The 22373-nt window shown below is 40.8% G+C and overlaps 1 protein-coding gene across 2 annotated transcripts in view; it reads right to left on the bottom strand.

The window, feature by feature from the left end:
* The window catches only part of SCAPER (S-phase cyclin A associated protein in the ER), a 422169-nt gene that overhangs the window by 384207 nt on the left and 15589 nt on the right, over positions 1-22373 (bottom strand). For both annotated transcript variants that reach the window (XM_082252843.1, XM_082252842.1), the window contains exons 2-4: positions 12819-12919; positions 11420-11536; positions 6660-6820 (exon numbers count right to left, since the gene is read on the bottom strand). In XM_082252843.1, the coding sequence (XP_082108969.1) occupies positions 6660-6820; positions 11420-11536; positions 12819-12910 (370 nt within the window). In that variant the 5' untranslated portion in view covers positions 12911-12919. The remainder of the gene's footprint in view (positions 1-6659; positions 6821-11419; positions 11537-12818; positions 12920-22373) is intronic.

Below are 22373 nucleotides of genomic sequence, written 5' to 3'. Positions count from 1 at the left end.
ATCACAACTGGGGGTGTCGTTAACTCTTCATTGACACCCCCTGCATATCGCATATGGCAGTGTGAACTGCCAGGGGTGCGGATGCGATGCGGGATCACGCTGCATAATCGCAGCATTCCCACATCGCACAAATGTGAACCGGGACTTATAATTTATTTTTTTATCCATACAAAAATGTTTTGCCTTTCATAACAAAATGGGTTTGTTTTACAAGGTGATAGTTTACAATCACTTTAAAGTCTTGTGTTTTTTTTTTTTGTTTTGTTTTTTAAATAACAAACATGTTATACTTACCTGCTCTGTGCAATGGTTTTGCACAGAGCAGCCTGGATCCTTCCATTTTCAGGTCCCACGCCGGTGTTCCTGGCCCCTCCCTTTTGCCGGGTGCCCCCACAGCAAGAAGCTTGCAATGGGGGCACCCAAGTAGGCATGCTCCCAAGCTGCATCTCTGTGTGACCATTCACACACTGAGCCATGGCTCGACCCTGCCGCTCCGTCTCCTGATTGGCTCACTGGCTGTGATTGACAGCAGTGGGAGCCAATGGCTCCTGCTGCTGCCAAAAGCCAATCAGGAGTGCAAGTCTCCAAAAAGCAAAGACTGTGGACATCCCTGGATTGAGAGGAGGCTCTGGTAAGAATTAGGGGGGATGGGAGGGATGTTGCACACAGAAGGGTTTTAACCTTAATACATAGAATGCATGAAGGTAAAAAAAAAACCTTATGCCTTTACAACCACTTTAATTGAACAAGCTGAAGTTAGAAGCTGATGCACTACCATGCACGGCTGCACCAGATTTTGCACTCTCCAGTTTTAGCAAATCAACCTCCTTATTTTTCTTATATTTCTACAGGACCTCAGAGAAAAACACTTTACCAGAGGTCTCTGTTTTCCCCTAGCTGCCATCATTACAAGGCCAAACAGGGTATTCTAATTTTTCTACCAGGCAAAATCAATGAATAACCTGGCTATAAGTGTAAGGCCCCTTTAGAGCCCATTCACATTAGCGCGACTTGTCAGCCTGACAAGTCGCGCTCCCTCGCCCACTACAGGACCCGTTCTAATAGGAGCGACACAAGTCGCTCCGACTTAGAAAAAAGGTCCTGTACTATTTCGGGGCGACCTCGGAGCGACTTGCATAGACTTCCATTATGTGAAGTCCCTGCAAGTCGCTCCGAAGTCGTGGTGCAATGTAATGCTCAAGTCGCCCCCGAAGTAGTAAGGAGTCGTGTCGCGCTAATGTGAACCGGCTCTTAAAATAGCTGCGCCAGCTAAGATACAAATAGTGCTTCCGATTTGTCAAGCTTTGTGTATCATTACTGTTTGGCCCATGAAGAAGGGAATACACCCTGGAAACTTGTCCTGAAACTTTTAACTGTCAGTGCAAATAAAAAAAGTATCACTGGACTAAGATAAATGATAAATTAACAACACAAAATAAATACTTCCAAATATATAAAAGGTACTCTTCAACTGGTACTTTTAAGTTACTATCCAAGCAAAAACACTATAAATTTTCTTTTGTTTGTATAAAGCCCATCTGTGGAAATAAGATAAATGCCTTTAAATCTCCATACATGATCTTGCAAAATGGTAATTCTCAGTCATCTATCGTCCTCTTCTCCAGAAACCATTGGCTGCTGGCAAAAGGACAAATTGACACAAGCAGCTCCACACAGGGATACTCGGGGATCTCAGAATGTCTCATATATAAAACCAAAGCAGCAGCAGACAGTTAGTAATATTATAACCTGGGGTTTGCCATCTCAAGTTTTATTCCCCAAGCACATTTTTTAAATACGCTTTCAATTTTATTTCTTAACATAGAAAAACAAAGACACAGAACTAGTGTTCCCATCTGGAGTCTGTCCACTCCACTTCCTTATCCTCACTGATAGATTTATTACGGAGAGAAAACTAAAAAGCTTTAGAGGCAGAGAGGGAGGTGTTTAGTAAGAGCTTCTCAACACTACTGGAAACAGTAACAGAGTATGACTGCTGTGTTTACAAAGTCTCCATTGACACACAAAGCCAATAGGTAACATGGAGTTGTATTTTCTAACTGCAAGAGCGACATAAAGAATGCTACATACAGAACGGGATCGGGAAAACATTACTTTGCACATCCTGTTTATATAAACAAAACTGTCACAATTCAGGTATAAGTGGGGGTTCACATATATGCGGTGCGGGAAACCTGTGAATCCACTGCGGGTTCCCGAATTGCATTCAAATCGCAGCCAGTTCACACTGCCATATGCAAATCGCTGGGAGTGTCAATACAAAGTTAACGACACCCCCAGATTAGTTTGCATATCGCGGTGTGAACTGTCAGTTCGGAAATTAATCTGATCGCATAGGTGTGAACACCCATGTGATCCAATTCTGCTGCGGACCCAAAAATGGGTCCTGTGCGTGTTGTGGCTGAATCCGATGCAAATTCAGCCATGCAATCTGTAAGGCTGAATTCGCATCACACAGACATCGCACGTGTTTTCAGAGCAGTGCGCTCTGAATCACATGCGATGTCTGTCATTGCACTGATGTGAACCGGGGGTTAGTGCCGGTTCACATTGGTGCGATGCAGGAACCCTGCGAATCCACTGCGGGTACCGGCATCGCACCCGACTCGCAAGCAGTTCACACTGCCATATGTGAAATGCTGGGAGTGTCAATACAAACTTAACAACACCCCCAGATTAGTTTGCATATTGCAGTGTGAACTGTCAGTTTGGACAGGAATCGGATCGCATAGGTGTGAACACCCAATGCGATCCGGTTCTGGTGCAGACCAAAAAAAACTTTGGTCCGAATGCGATGTGAATTCAGCCATGCAATCTGTATGGCTGAATTCGCACCGCACAGACATCGCATGTGATTTGCACAGCAGTGCGGTGCGCATCACATGCGATGTCTGACATTGCATATGTGTGAACCGGCACTAAAGGAGATTCATACCTTGGCAACAAGGAGAGTACACAGAAAAAATCTCAAAAGGAAAAACACAAAATATTAATAAGAAGAAAATGTACCTTTATTTTTACAAATTTACTGTAAAGGCTCAAATAGTGTTTATGGACAATGCTAATGCTAAAGTTTCCAAATAAGAATACAGTCAAATGCTAAAAACTGCATTAAACATGCTGATATTTGTATAAACAAAGACAATTATTGCATTAAAGGGTAATGCCACTTTTGTGGGGGGGAAGCAAATAATAATAAAAACAGCGTATACAATTGCGACTCAACTCATATTGTATTTGAATGTTATTAAAAACACCTTTCCTTTTCAATCTGCAGCACTGTAATTTTCTGTAAAATGCAATATTGCTACCTGAAGGGGTTCTGTACACTGATGGTATACAGAACACCCCCCGAAAATTGAATTTTCCGTTTGTGTGATTGGCTTACTGATTTTCCCAGATGTCTGCACTAAGATACAGGTCACGTTTGGCATCCTCTGCAACAAAAATGTAATTTTTATGAGATACTCCTAAAGGGAAATATCATTTAAAGAGATGCAGACCTTGCCAATTTCCTCATTAGATCCCTGCCAGTGCAGCAGCTAATTGATCATTATAAAACCACTCCCAGAGAGATTTACTTTGCACATGGACACAGACAAACAAACAGTTATTTCTTTAGAATAACAAAAGGTAGGAATCTGCAACAAAGTTTGTTAAAATCCCTGCAATGTACAGGGATCACCCAGAGGGGAATGTTTTTTTTCTCAACAAAAGTGGAGTTGCTCTTTAAATGTAAAATATACTGCTAAACATATGTATACGTAGTTAAAACTCAATATCTTTGTCCATCTATTAAGCTGATGACACACGGACAACTCTGGAGCTAGTGATCCTGCTGCTGACCATTTGTTAAAGTTACCCATGCCAGGAAAGTAATAGGCTGCTTGTTAGTCTCTCAGAATTTGCTGCCTCTGTGGCTGAGGCAGCAAGATGTTGCTCCCATCAATAGTGATCAAGATACAGCAGCATTGGGCCAGCAATAAAGCGACTTCTCGCTGTGTGTGGCTACAAAGGGAGCAATTTCATTGGGACAAACAGGCACCCTTTTTAAAATGTTGTCATTGGCGATTTGTCTCTAGCAGTAGAATTGCTCATGTGTCAGTCTTAAAGTGCACCTGGGTTTAGACTATGGGCATTAAAGTATCACTTTACATTTCTTAACAAGCAGTAAAGCAGTGTCAAAACAAGCTATCTGTGACCTTATTAAAAGTGCAAAGCTCCATAACCGCATACATCGCAACTGCCAATTCAAAGCTGAACTCCAGATATGATCCAAATTGTATACTTATATGCACGGGACCCGAAAAGATCATGGTGATCACTGTAGTAGCGATGACTACTACAGTGATTGTCAGCTTCCCCAGCAGTCCCTCAGGTGTAAAATATGCATGCAGCACTTACATTGGATCAACGTAAGTATGCAATTAACATCCTACCTGGAGTTCAGCTTTAAATTCCATAGAAATAATTCCCATTTGATATGTTGATCCTGTCAGTTTTAAGCAAGTTACTTTTCATTTCCAGACAAGAGCTGACAATATTGCCAAACTGCTCTTGAATTTCTTGCAGCCTTGCCAGCCTTTACCCACTATGCCAGAGTGGACTGTGATCCTGAGTGGTAATGTTAGCACCGGGCCGTTATGTCAGTGTAATGCTCTATAAACACTACATAACTATTTTTTTTTTTTTAAAAGCATTTACAGTTTAAGCAATCCTTTTCTGAGAAAAATACCACCCAGGCATTACACGTCAGTTCTGACTTCACTAGCTTTATGCATTCTCCAGGTACATAACTTAGAGGGGCACGGATTTAGAGACAGCGGGTCAACTAGTATTATTAGGATAACAATGGCACACCTGCAGGCAGCTAAAATATTATTGCTAATTATTAGGCCCCTTTCACACTTGCTGCTCTGTCGGTGCCTGTCCGTTCTCATCCGATCCGCCAGACGGATGGAAAATAGGGTTTCCATCCATACGGATTTGACGGACAGGATCGGATCAGATGTCAGCTGACATCCGATGCCCCATAGAGATGCATGGGGCATCCGTTCAGATCTGCCAGAAAAACTGACAGGCGGATCTGAACGGTCCGCAAGTGTGAAAGGGGCCTAAAACTTGTAATTCCACCCAGAAGTCCAGAAACCATGGTCTGTGAAGGAAAAAGTTAAACAAATGGAAACCACCCCGATCTGTAACTGGCCTATGCAGCAAGAAGGACATGGAAGGGCAGCGCATGTCAAAAAGCAACAAAGAAAAATTCTCAGCTCACTTGGCAACCACCCTGCAACAAACCAGTCCTGTTTAACAGTTAAAATTAAAACAAGGGATGCTTCTTGCTGCAAAGGCCAGTTATAGATTTGGTGTGATTGCAATTTCTTTGTATTATTGGTGAATTGGTGTAGGGACCCACTGAATATCTTCACTGTCATTGTGTTATTGCTTGGTGTCCACAAACTGTCTGTCCATTATTATATATGTGCTCCAACTTTGGAGGCTCTCAAAATTTATAGAGTTAGGACTACAGATATACTGGGGTGCCATGAAGTGGCCTTTGCCGCTTAGCTTACGCACATACCGTGTTTCCCCGAAAGTAAGCCCTAACCCGAAAATAAGCCCTATCTCGATTATCAGGATGGGCTGCAATATAAGCCCTACCCGAAAATAAGCCCTAGTTTAGTGTATGAAAAATCCTAGGATGCACTTTATTAGCGTTTTAAATAATGTCCGGTGTGTTTTTGTAATATAATACTGTGAAATACCTTCCTTACATGGCCGCTCTGCTCTCAGCTGATTCCCTGCTGTCTTTCTCCTCTAATACCGTAGCTGTCAGAGGGGGATCTCAGCCCCTCCCCTCTGCAGTGTAACACAGAAGCACCGAGTGTTCGATTAGAATTGTGGGAAATACCTTCGGTACATCGGCACTTCCGTAACCCCCAGCTGTTGGCCAGGGAAAAGAGGACAGCAGAGCGGCAGATCAGCTAAACCTATTCTAATCTAATCTACCACGGAACACCAGCTCTTCTGTGTACACTGCAGAGGGGAGGGCTGAAATCCCCCTCTGACAGCTACAGTATGAGAGGAGAGAGACAGGAGAGAGCAGGAGATTAGCTTAACACAGAGCAGCGATGTACCGTAATGAAGGTATTTCACACAATTTTATTACAAAAACACTCACTGGACAGTATATAAAACACTAATAAAGTGCATCCTAGGATTTTATATACACTAAACTAGGTTTACACAGGATTTCTGGGGGGCAGATAGGGACAGAACCTTATAAGACCTACCCCGAAAATAAGCCCTACTGTGTCTTTTGGTGCCAAAATTAATATAAGACCCGGGCTTATTTTCGGGGAAACACTGTATTTGCATACCTGTGCAAATGAAACCCCTTATTTTAATGTGAACCTTTAGACAGGGTAATTCAGTTAGTTTCAGGCTGGTAGGTAAGTGAGCTGGGAATTTTCCTTTGTTGTTTTTTGACATATAGTAGTCATGTTGTAGTGCTCTTTATTCCACTGGTGTTGTCAGTTCTATTATTCCTATAAACAAAATCTATTAGACATAAATTCCTTTTCCACATCTACTTTCTACTATAACAATTTTTGTAGAAAGCAGCTTTATATTATTACCATTTTCATGAAGGGCTCTCTGCATAGGAACTGCTGAACATGGATGCGCAATCTCAGTAGGTTGATTATTTGTAGAATTTACGTGACTGGCTTTCACTTTATCAGCCCAACTGACACCGGATGGAGTCAGACGCCCGGGTGTTATATTGAGAGGAGGTCCCCTGGAAATACAAACACAGTCCTCCATGTTATTACAGTAACATATGCTGCAAACAAAAGAGCTTACAATATTATAGACATACTAGTAGAAATAAAAACGTCTTATAATCTAAGAAATATAACACCAATATTGTCCAGAGTTCTGTATCCATAAAATAACCACCCATCATTCAAGGAAACAAGCTCAATGACTCCACGGCCACTGGCAAAGAGGAAGCAAACTGCCAAAAGCTCTAAGCATTTACAGTGCCTTGAAAAAGTATTCATACCCCTTGGAATTTTCCACATTTTGTCAAGCTACAACCAAAAACGTAAATGTCTTTTATTGGGATTTTATGTGATAGACCAACACTAGGTGACACATACTTGTGAAGTGGAAGGAAAATAATAAATGGTTTTCCAAATTTTGTACAAACGAATATCTGAAAAGTGTGGCGTACATTTGTATTCAGCCCCCTTTACTCTGATACCCCTAACTAATATCTAGTGGAATCCATTGCCTTCAGAAGTCACCTAATTAGTAAACAGAGTCCACCTGTGTGTAATTTAATCTCAGTATCAATATAGCTGTTCAGTGAAGCCCTCAGAGGTTTGTTAGAGAACCTTAGTGAACAACCAGCATCATGAAAGGCCAAGGAACACTCCAGACAGGTTAGGGATAAAGTTGTTTAAAGCAGGGTTAGGTTATAAAGAAATATCCTAAGTTTTGAACATCTCACGGAGCACTGTTCAATCCATCATCAAAAAATGGAAAGAGTATGGCACAACTGCAAACCTACCAAGACATGGCCGTCCACCTAAACTGACAGGCCGGGCAAAGAGAGAATTAATCAGAGAAGCAGCCAAGAGGCCCATGGTAACTTTGGAGGAGCTGCAGAGATCCCTTGCTCAGGTGGGAGAATCTGTCCACAGGACAACTATTAGTCGTGCACTCTACAAATCTGGCCTTATGGAAAAGTGACAAGAAGGAAGCTATTGTTGAAAGGAAGCCATAGGAAGTCCTGTTTGCAGTTTGTAAGAAGCCATGTGGGGGACCCAGCAAACATGTGGAAGAAGGTGCTCTGGTCAGATGAGACCAAAATTGAACTTTTTGGCCTAAAAACAAAACGCTGTGTGTGGCAGAATACTAACAATGCACATCTCCCTGAACACACCATCCCCATTGTGAAACATGATGGTGGCAGCATCATGTTGTGGTGATGCTTTTCTTCAGCAGGGGCAGGGAATTTGGTCAGAGTTGATGGGAAGATGGATGGAGCAAAATACAGGACAATCTTAGAAGAAAACCTGTAAGAGTCTGCAAAAGACTTGAGACTGAGGCAGGCTTTTATCTTCCAGCAGGACAATGACCCTAAACATACAGCCAGAGATACAATGGAATGATTTAGATTTAAGCATATATTTATGTGTTAGAATGACCCAGTCAAAGTCCAGACCTAAATCCAATTGAGAATCTGTAGCAAGACTTGAAAATTGCTGTTCACAGACGCCCCCCATGCAATTTGACAGAGTTTGAACTATTTTGCAAAGATGAATGGACAAAAATGTCACTCTCTAGATGTGCAAAGCTGGTAGAAACATACCCAAAAAGATTTGCAGCTGTAATTGCAGCGAAAGGTGGTTCTACAAAGTATTGACTCAGGTGGGGGGGGGGGGGGGGGGCTGAATACAAATGCACATCATACTTTTCACATATTTATTTGTAAAAAGTTTGAGAACCATTTTTCATTTTCCATCCACTTCACAATTATGTGCCACTTTCTGTTGTTCTATCAAATAAAATCCCAATAAAATACATTTACGTTTTTGGTTGTAACATGAAAAAATGTGGAAAATTTCAAGGGGTATGAATACTTTATCAAGGCACTGTATAGTGGCAGGATAATGTATGTCTTCAACTTTTAAAAGCTGGCATTCTCCAGATGCAGAGAAAATCTCTGCTACATTGTCATCTGAAAGAACATAATTATGGAATTCTCCATCTTGACTCTAGCTAGAACCAAAACCAAAGGAATAGGCAAGCTGATTTGGTGTTGGTGAAACCCAAAGTTTGTATTTTATTGAAACAGTTTTGAGCAAGCTAAAGAGGTCTTTTCAGAAACAGACTCTGTTCTACTTTAAAACATACCACCACATTACCAGGATTCCTGAAACTTAAGCTCTGAATAAAGCAATAATATTTCAGCACAGGTGCTACTGCAATATGCCTGGCTGTCAACAACAAAAGATAAAACAAGACAACAATAAGGCCTTGAAGCTAATTATGGCCATAATGGACCAATGACACCATTGTATTATCCTTATACAGGTGGCATTCCAAACCTAATAAGGAAAATAGGACATGGCCTAGTCAGAGCCCAGACTTAAGCCCCATTAAAATCTGTGGAATGACTTGAAGACTTCAGTCCACAGTCACAATTAAACTTAACTGAACTTGAAGGGTTCTGAAAATAAGAGAGGGCAAATATTGCAAAGTCCAGATGTGCAAAGTTACTACAGACATATCCCAACAGACTAAAGGCTGCAAGGGAGTGATTCTTTTCTATACCCACTGTATGTAGATATAGCCAGAAATGTAAAAAAAAAGGGGTGACTGTGAATAAAGTATATCTGGACTTTGCTAAAGTGTTTGAGATGCTTCTTCGGAGGTGGCTATTATGTCAGTTAGCATGTATAGGCTTATATAATTTAGTAAGTAAATGGATAGAAAAAATATATAGAAGAATGCATTCAGAGAGATGTGTTTAAGGATACATAGTTTGAAAAGTTTCGGGTTGTTAGTGGTGTACCTAAAGCTTCAGTATGAGGAGAAACTCACTGGATCATCCTGCTAACCTCTACATCGCTTCTGTATCCTGTAATGATGTTGAGGTCACCAGGAGGTGCTCAGCGAGAGTTACGGTTGACACAGAGGATTGACACTGCAAGCTGTACCAGTTTCCCTGCAGAATTTGTGGTACTTTTCCTTAGGCTCCATTCACACCTGAGCGTATAATTTTCAGGTGTTTTTTTGGGCTTTTTTCAGGCATTTTGTGGGGCTATTTTCATGCGTTTTTCTGTCTTTTTCAGGCATATTTTCTGGCTTTTTTTTCACGCATTTTTTTGCAGGTGTTTGGAGGCAGGCATTGACATCTAACAAAAACTCTTGTAATTTGCCAAAAAAGAAGCTCATGTACTTTTTTGAGCTTCAGGCATTTTGCTTCAGGCGACAAAACGTTCAGATGTGAACAGGAGCCATTGAAATGAATGGGATTTTGCTTGTTGGGCATTTTAAGACTTCAGAGATAAGCTTTTTACGAGCTGAAATAGGCTCAGGTGTGAACAGACCCTTAGGGTTGGAGTGGTGTTCAGGGCAGTAGGGAAAATAAAACAGAAAGAATAACCTGTAAAAGAAGAGGCTCTACACTTAACTTAGGGGTGTGTAGAATACCTGCTCCCCTGCCACTTGCTGTGGGCTAACCCACCAGCTCGCACATCAGTATGACATGTACAAGCAGGCAGAAGGAACCACAGCCTGTGGTGGGAGGGAACAGATAATCAACCCAAATGAAGGGTTGAAAACTAGCAGCATGGTTCTTATTTGACAGCCAGAAACAGCTTTGCTGGTAAACGTTACCATAATGACAGGGTAGCTTTATAAATTATATAGAGTTTGGGAATTATCCATTTCTTGTATGTGTTTACAGAGGACAATAAGCTCTGTAGTGGAATACAGCTCTTAGAAGAAGGCTTACCAGGATGTACAGTACAGGTTGAATGGACAACTACATGGTAAATAGGCCTAAATGTTGGTAAACATAAAATGATGGAGCTGAGAGTATGATCATTTTATATATAAATAGATATAAATGATATACAGAAAAACTCAGTGGAAAGTTGCAAAAGAATACTTTGAAACTGAAGGATAAGAGACTTGACCTGCAGATATGGAAAGAGCAGCAAATCTTCACTAAAGGGCACCAAATGTTTTCAAACCCACAAAATATAAACGGCTACTAGTATTTTTAGGTAATATTGACAACATTAACTAAGAAAATAATCGATTGCCATTGTGGATTCAGAAGACTTTTTTATGCAGTAATATACACTTACCTGCCTGCTTGCAGTTTTTACTGGAATGGTACATCAAGCTGCACGTTTACAGCTCAGTGCCCATCCCCAGCACACTGAAATGGCTGTGCCAAAAAGACTGACTTCTGTGGCTGGGGTGACATCACCCCTCCAGCCAATCAAGGGACTAAAAGCCAGTCACCAGGACAAGATGACAGCGAAGGATGTAATCACTGCATAACTGGAAGCTGGAGGTAAGTATATTTGGAAGCTTAGTTCCACTCAGGCTGGCTTTAGACAGATAAACTTCTCACTGAAAGCATTGTCATCTTCTTCACTTTGCTAAGGGGCGCATGCAGAACCTTTCCAACATGTCCGGAAGACTCCTGTTTATAACTAAAAGTGAATATTGTTCTTTTATTACATAACTTAACTGTTGCAATCAATTATTTATTTTCAAACCTTGACTTATTCCTAAATCTAATATAGTTCACGCATCAGACAAATGTTGTTATTCATATTCTGGTGTTATAGACTATTCATTCTCATACCCAAAATTGAGAGCCCTCCTTGCACTAGAGGTTGAGCTCACTCTATCAGAAGATGGGCTGGGCAAAACGTGTCGTCCAGGAGACATTTTCTTCACTTCCCATGCCAAAGAGGTAGGCCTGCAAAAGAAAACGTATAGGTTAAAATAAAATTTGCATTATTCAGGATGCCACTAAACATCCAAATAGTATTCTCAAAATGTATACACCTACACCAATCAGCCATAACTTTATGACCACCCACCTAATATTGAGTGGGCCCCCCTTTTCCCACCAAAACAGCCCTGACCAGTCAAGACATGGATGTCAGTAAACCCCTGAAGCTGAAGCTATGCTGTGGTATCCGGCAGCAAACGCTCAGTAGCAGATACTTTAAGTCCTAAGGTTGTGAGGTGAGGCCTCCATGGATTGGACTTGTTTTTACAGCACATCCCACAGATGGTTGATAGATTGAGATCTGGAGAATTTGGAGGCCATGTCAACACCTTAAACTCATGTTTCTCAAACCATTCTTGAACCATTTTTGCAGTGTTGCAGGGCACATTATCCTACTGAAAGAGGCCACTGCAATCAGGGAATACCATTTCAATGAAGGGCTGTACTTGGTCAGCAAAAATGTTGAGGTAGTTGGTTAGTGTCAAGTAATATCCACATGAATGGCAGGAGCTAAGATTTCCCAGCGGAACATTGCCGAAAATATCACACGGTCTCAGTTGACCTGCGTTCTTTCCATTCTGTATCCTGGTGCCATCGCATCCCCAAGTTAACGGCACACAAGCACCCGGCCATCCACATAATGTAAAAGAAAACATGGTTCATTAGACCAGGCCACCTTCTTCCGTTGCTCTTTGGTCCAGTTCTAATTCTCATATGCCCATTGTAGACGCTTGAGTCAGCATGGGCACCCTGACCAGCCTGCGGCTACGCAGCCCTGCAGCCCCATACACAATAAACTACAATGCCTATTTTATTTCTGCTTTCAACACATTAACTTTAGGGACAACATATTTACTTGCGGCCTAATATATCCTATCAGCTTTCAGATGCATTATAATGAAATAATCAAGGTTATCCAGTGGTTATAAAGTTATGACTGATTGGTGTATATGGAAATGACAAAACAGAATTTTGCCATATTACAAAGAACACAAAATCACATAACTATCGAGGTTTGCAATTGAATGTCACAAAGGTCCATAGAGACAGACTCCTAGGCAGAAATAAAGATCAGAAAGGAGGACTCCATTAGAAGAAATTTGCAATAAATCTTTCAAAAATACTTTTGGTCTAGTTTTTGCATACAAAACTAAAGACATATCCTTAGTTGTATGTAATAAAAGACAGGTAATGCAATAAGTATATTATCAGTATACACCTACAAAGAAGGCCTCAAACTATTTACCTGCTCTGAGCATCTGTCTTCTCCAGCTTTTCTTGAAGTTGAATCCAGTCAATGAGAGCCTTGAAATCTCTCACATAGTTATCCAGCATCATTAGCACTTCCTGAATAAACAAAAAATCATCAATAGGTAAAATGCAACTTTATAGTAAAACCTACTAATTGCACAGCAGTAGCCAAGACATGTAGAAGCCAAAAAGCCTTTGATTTCGATATGTGTATTTTCCAGCATACAGGAAAATAACTGCTAATGATTATAGACTAAAACCTATTTCCACATGGAAAGGTTAATTGTTTCAATTCTGGGATATAAAATGCTAAACATAACGTATTCTTTGATTAGTCGCATCAATAATAAATATAATTGCACATCCTTTTTTTTTTTTTGGTTTTGTATTTGTTCAAGATGCACCTAATCTGAAATCCTACAATGCATTACTCCAACAGATAAGAGGCTCTATTTATAAAATTAGGATAATTAGTATATGCCTTAAGACCATTATTTTTTTTTTTCAAATTCTTTTTTAAGTCAAACATAACAGGCACAGAGTTCACACTCAATTGGACTTTGATGTGGACCAGCAGAAACAAATATGCATCAATAACAATGAAGTCATAATGAGAAATGCATACAAACAGCCCCCAAGATCAGGGCAAATTAACAGTAGCATCAAAACTTTGCAAGTAGGACACGAAGCAATGATCATTCGTTCAAAGCCACGTAACAGTTACAAAAAAGAGCATAATGTTAGATAATTTAGAGTGTGTAGAGAGTAAATAATGGATATATTATCTCACTAACGTAGTGAGTAGAAAGAAAGCACAATCATGAAACACAACAAGAGGAAGGGGGTGGGGAAAGAGATGAATGGGGGGGGGGACCAAAGAGAGAGGAAGAGAGGGGTGGGGGGGGGAAAGATAGCGGTAACGTCGGCCGAAGGATGAGAAGTAATAAGTAAGTCAGAAGGTGGGATGAACCCCGCGCGGGGAACCAGCACCAAGGCTCAACCATCCGAAGTATCGCCATGTAGGGCTTGTCCCTCATAAGAAAAAACAAACATATTCCAGCAGTCCCAGGTCTTAGCGTAATGCTCCCTCCTGTCCTGCGAGGTCAACACCAGGTCCTCAAAATCATTAATAAGTTTGACCATGGATAACCAAAGTGAGATTGAGGGAGTGGTCTTGTCTTTCCAGCAAGGGCTAATGCATACTTTGGCCGCATTCAAGAGGTGGCGTAAGATGGAGCGTTTATATTGAGCGGGTGGGATAGATGAACAGTGTAGTAAGAAGAAAGCGGGGTCGTCCGGGATGATAAAATCTGTCATCTTTTGAGAGAGTCTCTTCATTTCCCCCCCAGAAGTCTCTGAGCTTAGGGCAGCTCCAGAAAACATGAAGCAGGGAGCCCTGGTCTTGCAGACACCTCCAGCATCTATCGGATGCCTCGGAGAAGAACCTTGCGAGCCTCACCGGGGTGTAGTACCAATGTGTTAACAATTTGTAGTTAGACTCCTGAAGACGGGTACATATCGAAGAGCGAAGGGAGAATCAGATGATATTTCTGCGTTGGGTCACAGTAAAGGTCCTCTGTAACTCCTTTTCCTACTTCAGCACCCCGGCAGGACAAAGTCCTTCAGAGGCTCGGAAAGTAAAGAGTAGAGCTGGGATAGCGCGCGAGGTAAGGGGCCAGTCCCCGAAACGAGATCTTCAAGGGGCGTCAGCGATCTCTCAAAGAGCGAGCGGGGCCCCAGGTCTCTCAAGAAGTGAAGAAGCTGCAAGGCCTGCCAGCGAGAGAGAGCAAACGGGCCATCTGGCGCTGTTAGCTGCAGGAGGGAAGGTCAGGCGTCAGCAGTGCCGAAGTGGACCGCCTGGAAACGTCACGCCTCTAGGAGATCTCGAAACATGCCTCTCTCACAGCCCGATGGGAAGGTCGGATTCCCCAATATTGAAAACAAGGGCGAGTACGAAGCTGAGTCCAGGTTGGAAAGAATCGATGAGCAGGTGCGGAGAGTCAGGCCAATAAGCAGATGCTGTTTAACTGCCTCTGGCAAGAAGACCATTATTTTTAAACTAATGAGAGCAAGTGCTGAAAAAAGCTAACATTTTAATCCAACCAAAACAGATATTCAGGTTAAATGGGAAAGCATGTGGCTTGAGTCAGCCCCTAGCTTCTTATATGCTTTGAATACTTCAACAAGATCTCACTGCTATAATTTCAGACTCTGCTCCTCCCCATTGGTGAGTTTTAGTCCCTGTCCACACAGGTGTTCCATTTGTTTCATCAGTACAGTCACGTTTTTTCAAAGAAAAAACGGATCAGTTTGTATCAGTTTTTTTTTTCAGTTATTCATCATTTTTTGCATCAGTTTTTACATCTTTTTTTTTACATCCACTTAACCTTAACAAGTCCCGGAGCCATTTTTTCCATTTAAAATTTTTGGTTTACATGATTAACAAATAATTTTAGTCCATGACCAGTAGAAAACCAATACTGATCTTTAGGGCACAATAATATTTGCACAAATGTTTATCAAAAGAATATTTTCGCTAAAAATACACTAAAATCCTACTAAATATAAAAGCTAACCTGTACTGAGTTAATAAATAACCACTATTTGTAAATTTTAGATTTTTGCAAAATGGTGAAAATCAAACAAACGCAAAAATGGAAATATCCAAATTTCTCTAAAAAACTAGGGATTTTCATTTTTCCCTTACAGATTTCAGAGTTTGTTAAAGACTCCCCAAAACTATATATTTTCTGAAAGAACAGAATAAAACGAAGGTGCTACTGATTTTAACGCCCAGCAATATTTGCACAAATGCTTATCAAAACAATATATTCGCCAAAAACTCTCTAAAATCGTTTTTAGCAGATATAAACAGCAAATTTTACAAAATTCCTGCTAAATTCCTACTAAATATATAAACTTATCCTGTATTGAGTTAATAAATAACAAATATTTGTAATTTTTAAATTACGCCTTTTTTGCAAAATGGTGAAAATTGAACGTACGCAAAAATGCAAATAACCACATTTCTCAAAATATCGAAAGGTTTTCAGAGTTTGTTAAAGTCCCCCCAAACCTAATATTTTCTGAAAGCATAGGACCAGTATAATAAAAGGAAGGTGCTACTGATTTTTAAGGCCTCCCAATATTTGTGCACATTTTCCAAAGCAACATTTTCGCTAAACATGCACTAAAATAATTATCAGTAGATACAAACAAAGCAAATTTTACAAAATTCCTGCTAAATTTCTACTAAATATAAAAGCTTATCCTGTATTGAGTTAATAAATAACAAATATTTGTAAATTTTAAATTGCACATCCTTGCAAAATGGTGAGAACTGAACACACAGAAAACTATAAATAACCACATTACTTTAAAAATCTGGAAGTTTTCATTTTTCATTTTCAGCTTTCAGAGTTTTTAAAAGACCCCCCGAATTATACATTTTCTGAAATCATAGGACCGGTAGAATAAATAGAAGGTGCTACTGATTTTTAAGGTCCTGCGATATTTGCGCAAATGTTTACCAAAACATATTTTCACTAAAAATGCACTAAAATCATTATTCGCAGATACAAACACAGCAAATTTTACAGCATTTCTGCTAAGTTCCCTCTAAATATAAAAGGTAAACCTGTATTGGAGGTAATAAATAACAAATATTTATACATTTTAAATCGCGCTTTTTTGAGAAACAGTGAAAATCGGACGTGCGCAAAAATTTCTCTAAAAATCTGGAGGTTTTCCTTTTTCACTTTTCACAGCTTTCAGAGTTTTTAAAAGAACCCCGAAGCTGTACAGGCTTACCGGTTTCGAGGCTACACCTCTTCTTCAGAGCCTGAAAAGCATGTCTAAACCCATGCTTTATATAATGGACGATGTACAGCTTCGGGGGACGATGGAATCCCGATCTCGATGCTGAGGATTTTACGCTTTGTTTGATGTGCCTTTTATCAAGAACTCGTTTGTGAGTATTTTTAATTCATCGTTTTAATAAACCTGTTTTAGGTCCGGTTCACACTTCTGCGAAGCGGGAAGGCTGCGAATCCGCAGCCTGTTCCCGCATCGCACACGCACCCCCGGCAGTTCACACTGCCATATGCGATACGCTGGGGGTGTCAATGTAATCTTAACGACACCCCCAGTTTGATCGCATATCGCAGTGCGATCGTGCAGTTCGCACAGGATCGGATCGCACAAGTGTGAACCGCTGTGCGATCCGATCCTGATGCGGCTTCCAAAAAGGGTCCTGTGCGTGTTTGCTGTGGCTGCGGTGCGAATTTAGCCATACAAAGTGTATGGCTAAACTCGCACCGCACAGCCGATCGCATGTAATGAATGAGCAGTGCGCTCCGACATTACATGCGAACCCCGCACTCGCATAAGAGTGAACCGGGGCTTAAGGATAATGCACTAGGCCGGTGCGCCCTTGTGTTTGTTTGTCGTTTCAGACTGATCAGGTATGCCTGTCCGTTTTTAAGGTGGGTCCAATCGGACCACCCATTGTTCTCAATGAAAAGGCTGAAGTAAATGGACATGTGTCCCTTTACACCCACCTGCATCCGATCTGCTAAAAACAGACAGATGGGGATCCCATTCCCTATCCATCTAGCAGATGGTATCAGATAGAAATGGACAGGCGATCCGTTTCCATCTGATCGCCCCATAGAGAACAGCGGGCTGTGTCCTTTTCTGCTCCGTATCAGCGGAGCCGACTTGACATCTATGTTTTTTTTTACTTTATTTTTTACAATTATAGTTTTAACCATTTTTTCTGGGGGGGGGGGGGTCTTTGGCGAGATATCAGAGGTCTAAACAGACCCCCATATTTCTTTTTTGAGACAGAGAAAGGGACTGAAGATAGTGCCTTTCTCTGCAGCAAATTGCATGAATGAATAAGGAGACTGTATAGAGACTCCTTATCCATTCATAAACTGACAGGGAGTAACACTCTGTTTACTATTATCAGCTGTCAGTATACACAGGAACGATCTGTATGTCCACTGTACTACAGGGAGGGGGCTGGTAAACTTGTTTACCAAGCCCCGCTAATCCCCAGCTTCATATGCACCGCTCCCCTGTTATTTTATTTTTTTTCCACATGTTGGTGTTATAGCTTTCACTTGGATGTTATAAGTTGCACTGAGTAAATACAGCTGCATAAAACAAAAATGTGTCTGTCTTCATTTCAGGCTGCAATGCAAATGTAATTATTTTAAAGGGGGTGATTCATTTCTATACCCAATGTATAAGAAAATGTTAAGTGGTTTAGAGCCGGTTCACTTATATGCGATGACAGACATTGCATGATTCGCAGCGCACTGCTCTGCAAATCACATGCGATATCTGTGCGATGCGAATTCAGACATACAGATTGTATGGCTGAATTTGCATCGCATTCGGACACAACTCACACAGGACCCTTTCTTGGGTCCGCACCAGAATTCATGTCTGAACTGACAGTTCGCACTGCGATATGGGAACTGATCTTGGGTTTTTTTGTAACTTTGTATTGACACCCCAAGCAATTCGCATATGGCAGTGTGAACTGCCTGCGAGTTGAATGCGATGCGGGAACCTGCAGTGGATTCGCAGGGTTCCCGCATTGCATATGTGTCAACCGGGACTCAAGGCATTATGTACACTGCTGCTGAGCTTTAGGAGCAGTAGGGCATTTTTTTCAGTCTTTTAGAGGCAGTGGTGTTTAGAGGCATTATCTTGAAAGTAAAAAAATATATTAAGAACGGAAGTTTATAGGTATTTGAAATGCCAAAGGCTTCTAACAGCTTGCAAATGTGTCTAAACGCAGTAGAAACATTTATAGGCTTTAAAGAGAGAAATAGAGAGAGGTTTGGGATCAGTAAAAACTGTTATATGCAAAAAAGTTTCGAAACTAAAACGCTGATGAACGCCACTAAACGTGGCATGTAAAAGTGGTGAAACTGACGTTTTTTAAGTTTGTTCACTAGCTGTCAAGTAACAGCGTCCAGAATAGGTTCTCAAGCGTTCAGTGTACATGAGGCCTAATTACTCTCTAACATCTAGTAAAAGCTTAAAACATTTTTTTTTTATAGTTTTGGGAGGACTGACCCTTTAACAGACAAAAGGTTCAATTCACTAAGCTATAACAACTATTATATGCCATAACAATTGTCTTGGTTGCTATGGCAGGCTGAAAATAAAAATAGTCGCATGGCTAAAAATAACAGTTTTTATGGCAAAAACATATGCATTGCAGCTTATTGAACTGGGCCAATGCCTTGCTATATAAAAAGGGAAGCAGAGGAGTCTCAAGAAAAAAAACTGTTTGTGGAAAACATGTCTGTGGTTTATACAAAAAAAAAAAAAGGTAAAGGCAGACTTCCAACTGAACACAAGGGTTTTTTTACATAGTAGGGAAAAAGAAGTAAATCTATTAGGCAGCAGATGAAGGTCAAACATAGAAAAATACTGGTAAAATCTGTAGTTATGTATAATGCATTTGGTAACAAAATCATCCTTAGAGTTAGAATTAAACTGATAATGCCGTGGTACAATAGTCTATCTGATATTACTAAGTACAGGGGAACCACAGAACTGGAAGTGAAGTATCCTTATGAACAGGAGGCTGTTGTGTAGAGCAACCATGCCTGAAGACCAAGACATCATTCAAAGCAGACCTCCACTTACAAGTGAAAGTTCCTCTCATCCTCCTCATCCCTTGCTACTGTAACAAAATTGGTGTTTTGTTTTTCAACCCATGCCTAAGCCTTTTTCTGACATTTGTTGCTTACAAGTTAAAAATCAGTATTTTTTGCTTAAAAATCACTTAAAACACCCAATTATATATATATATATATATTTTTTTTTAACAAATATTTGTAATTTTTATATATATATATATATATATATATATATATTTTTTTTTTTTTATATATATATATACATACACACACACACAGAGTATCTCACAAAAGTCAGTACACCCCTCACATTGTTGTAAATGATTGATTACATCTTTTGATGTGACAACACAAATTAAACTTAGCTACAATGTAAAGTAGTGAGTTGTACAGCTTGTATAACAGTGTAAATTTGCTTTCCCCCTCAAAATAACTCAACACACAGCCATTCATGTCTAAACCACAGTAAAAATGTCCAAATTGAGCCTAAACTGTCAAAATTTTGTGTGGCCACCATTATTTTCCAGCACTGCCTTAATTCTCTTGGGCATGGAATTCTTCAGAGCTTCACAGGTGGCCACTGGAGTCCTCTTTCACTCCTCCATGACGGCATCACAGAGCTGGTGGTTTGAGGACGCCCCACAGATGCTCAATAGGGTTTAAGTCTGGAGACATGCTTGGCCAGTCCATGATCTTTACCCTCAGCTTCTTTAGGAAGGCAGTGATTGTCTTGGAGGTGTGTTTGGGGTCATTATCATGTTGGAATACTGCCCTGCGGCCCAGTCTCCGAAGGAAGGGGGATCATGCTCTGCTTCAGTATGTCACAATACATGCTGGCATTCATGGTTCCCTCAATGAATTGTAGCTCCCCAGTGCTGGCAGCCCTCATGCAGCCCCAGACCATGACACCATCTTGCTTGACTGTAGGCAAGACACACTTGTCTTTGTACTCCTCACCTGTTTGCCGCCACACATGCTTGGAACCATCTGAACCAAATAAGTTTATCTTGGTCTCATCAGACCACAGGACATGGTTCCAGTAATCCATGTCCTTAGTCTGCTCGTCTTCAGCTTACTGTTTGAGGGCTTTCTTGTGCATCATCTTTAGAAGAGGCTTCCTTCTGGGGTGACAGCCATGCAAACCAATTTGATGCAGTGTGTGGCGTATGGTCTGAGCACTGACAGGCTGACCCCCCACCCCTTCACCCTTTGCAGCAATGCTGTCAGCACTCATACCTCTATTTCCCAAAGAAAACCTCTGGATATGACGGTGAGCATGAGCACTCAACTTCTTTGGTCGACCATGGCGAGGCCTGTTCTGAGTGGAACTTGTCCTGTTAAACCGCTGTATGGTCTTGGCCACTGTGCTGCAGCTCAGTTTCAGGGTCTTGGCAATCGTCTTATAGCCTAGACCATTTTTATGTAGAGCAACAATTCTTTTTTTCATATCCTCAGAGAATTCGTTGCCACGATGTGCCATGTTGAACCACCAGTGACCAGTATGAGAGAGTGAGAGCCATAAATTTAACAAACCTGCTTCCCGTTCACACCGAGACTTTGTAACACTAACGAGTCACATGACAACGGTGAGGGAAAATTAGGCCCAATTTGGACATTTTCACTTAAGGGTGTACTCACTTTTGTTGCCAGCAGTTTAGACAATAATGGATGTGTGTTGAGTTATTTTGAGGGGAAAGCAAATTTACAGTTATACAAGCTGTACACTCACTACTTTACATTGTAGACAATTTTTTTGTATAATGTGAAAGAGGATGTTATGCTGTGTAAATAAATACCTAAGTCTCCATTCACACTAGTACGACTTGTCAGGCGACTTGGTCAGCCTGACAAATCACGCACCGTCGCGTCCCATAGTGTAGTACAGGAACGGTTCTAATAGGAGCGACACAAGTCGCTCTGACTTAGAAAAAGGGTCCTGTACTACTTCGGGGCGACCTGGAGCGACTTGCATAGACATTAATTTTATGAAGTCCGTGCAAGTCGTGCCAAAGTCGCGGTGCACGCGACTTCGCAGGTTGCCCCGAAAGTCGTGCCGCTTCAGTGTGAACCGGCACTAACATGTCACGCTTTAAGATTGCGCACACTTGTGGAATGGTGACAGAGGAGGTCTTGTGCTTGAATTATTGCTCTTGCTTTAACAATTGTGGCGATACCTCATGTGTGGTTTGAACACTGTTTACATATGCGGGCACGACTTAAATATGTGTTCGCTTCTGCGCACGAACACGGAGGGACAGGGCGCTTTACTTTTTTTTTTTTTACACTGTCCTTTTAAATTTATAATTTTTTTGATCACTTTTATTGCTGTCACAAGGAATGTAAACATCCCTTGTGACAGTAATAGGCAGTGATGTACTCTTTATGGAGGGATCTGGGGTTTATAAGACCCAAAATTCCTCTTTTGCACTTAAAAGCATTCAAAACAGCAAGTTTGGCTATTTTGAATACTGTCAGTTGTTTAACCACTTGCCTACAGTGCACTTTCACCCCCTTCCTGCCCAGACCGATTTTCAGCTTTCAGGGCTCTCACACTTTGAATGACAATTACTCAGTCATGCAACACTGTACCCATAAAAAAATTGTGTCCTTTTTTTCACACAAATAGAGCTTTCTTTTGATGGTATTTAATCACTACTGGATTTTTTATTTTTTGTGCTATAAATAAAAAAAGACTGAAAATATTGTGAAAAAAACACATTTTTCTTTGTTTCTGTCATAAAATTTTGCAAATTAGTAATTTTTCTTCACAAATTTTGGCCAAAATGTATACTGCTACTTATCTTTGGAAAAAATAACCCAAATAAGGGTATATTATTTGGTCTTTGTGAAAGTTATAGAGTCCACAAGTTATGGCGCTAATCATT

This window comes from Pelophylax lessonae, assembly GCF_965119305.1.
Source record: "Pelophylax lessonae genome assembly, chromosome: 4".
Lineage (NCBI taxonomy): Eukaryota > Metazoa > Chordata > Amphibia > Anura > Ranidae > Pelophylax > Pelophylax lessonae.
Note: the sequence above shows the minus strand (reverse complement) of the source record. Positions and strands in the feature narration are given on the sequence as shown.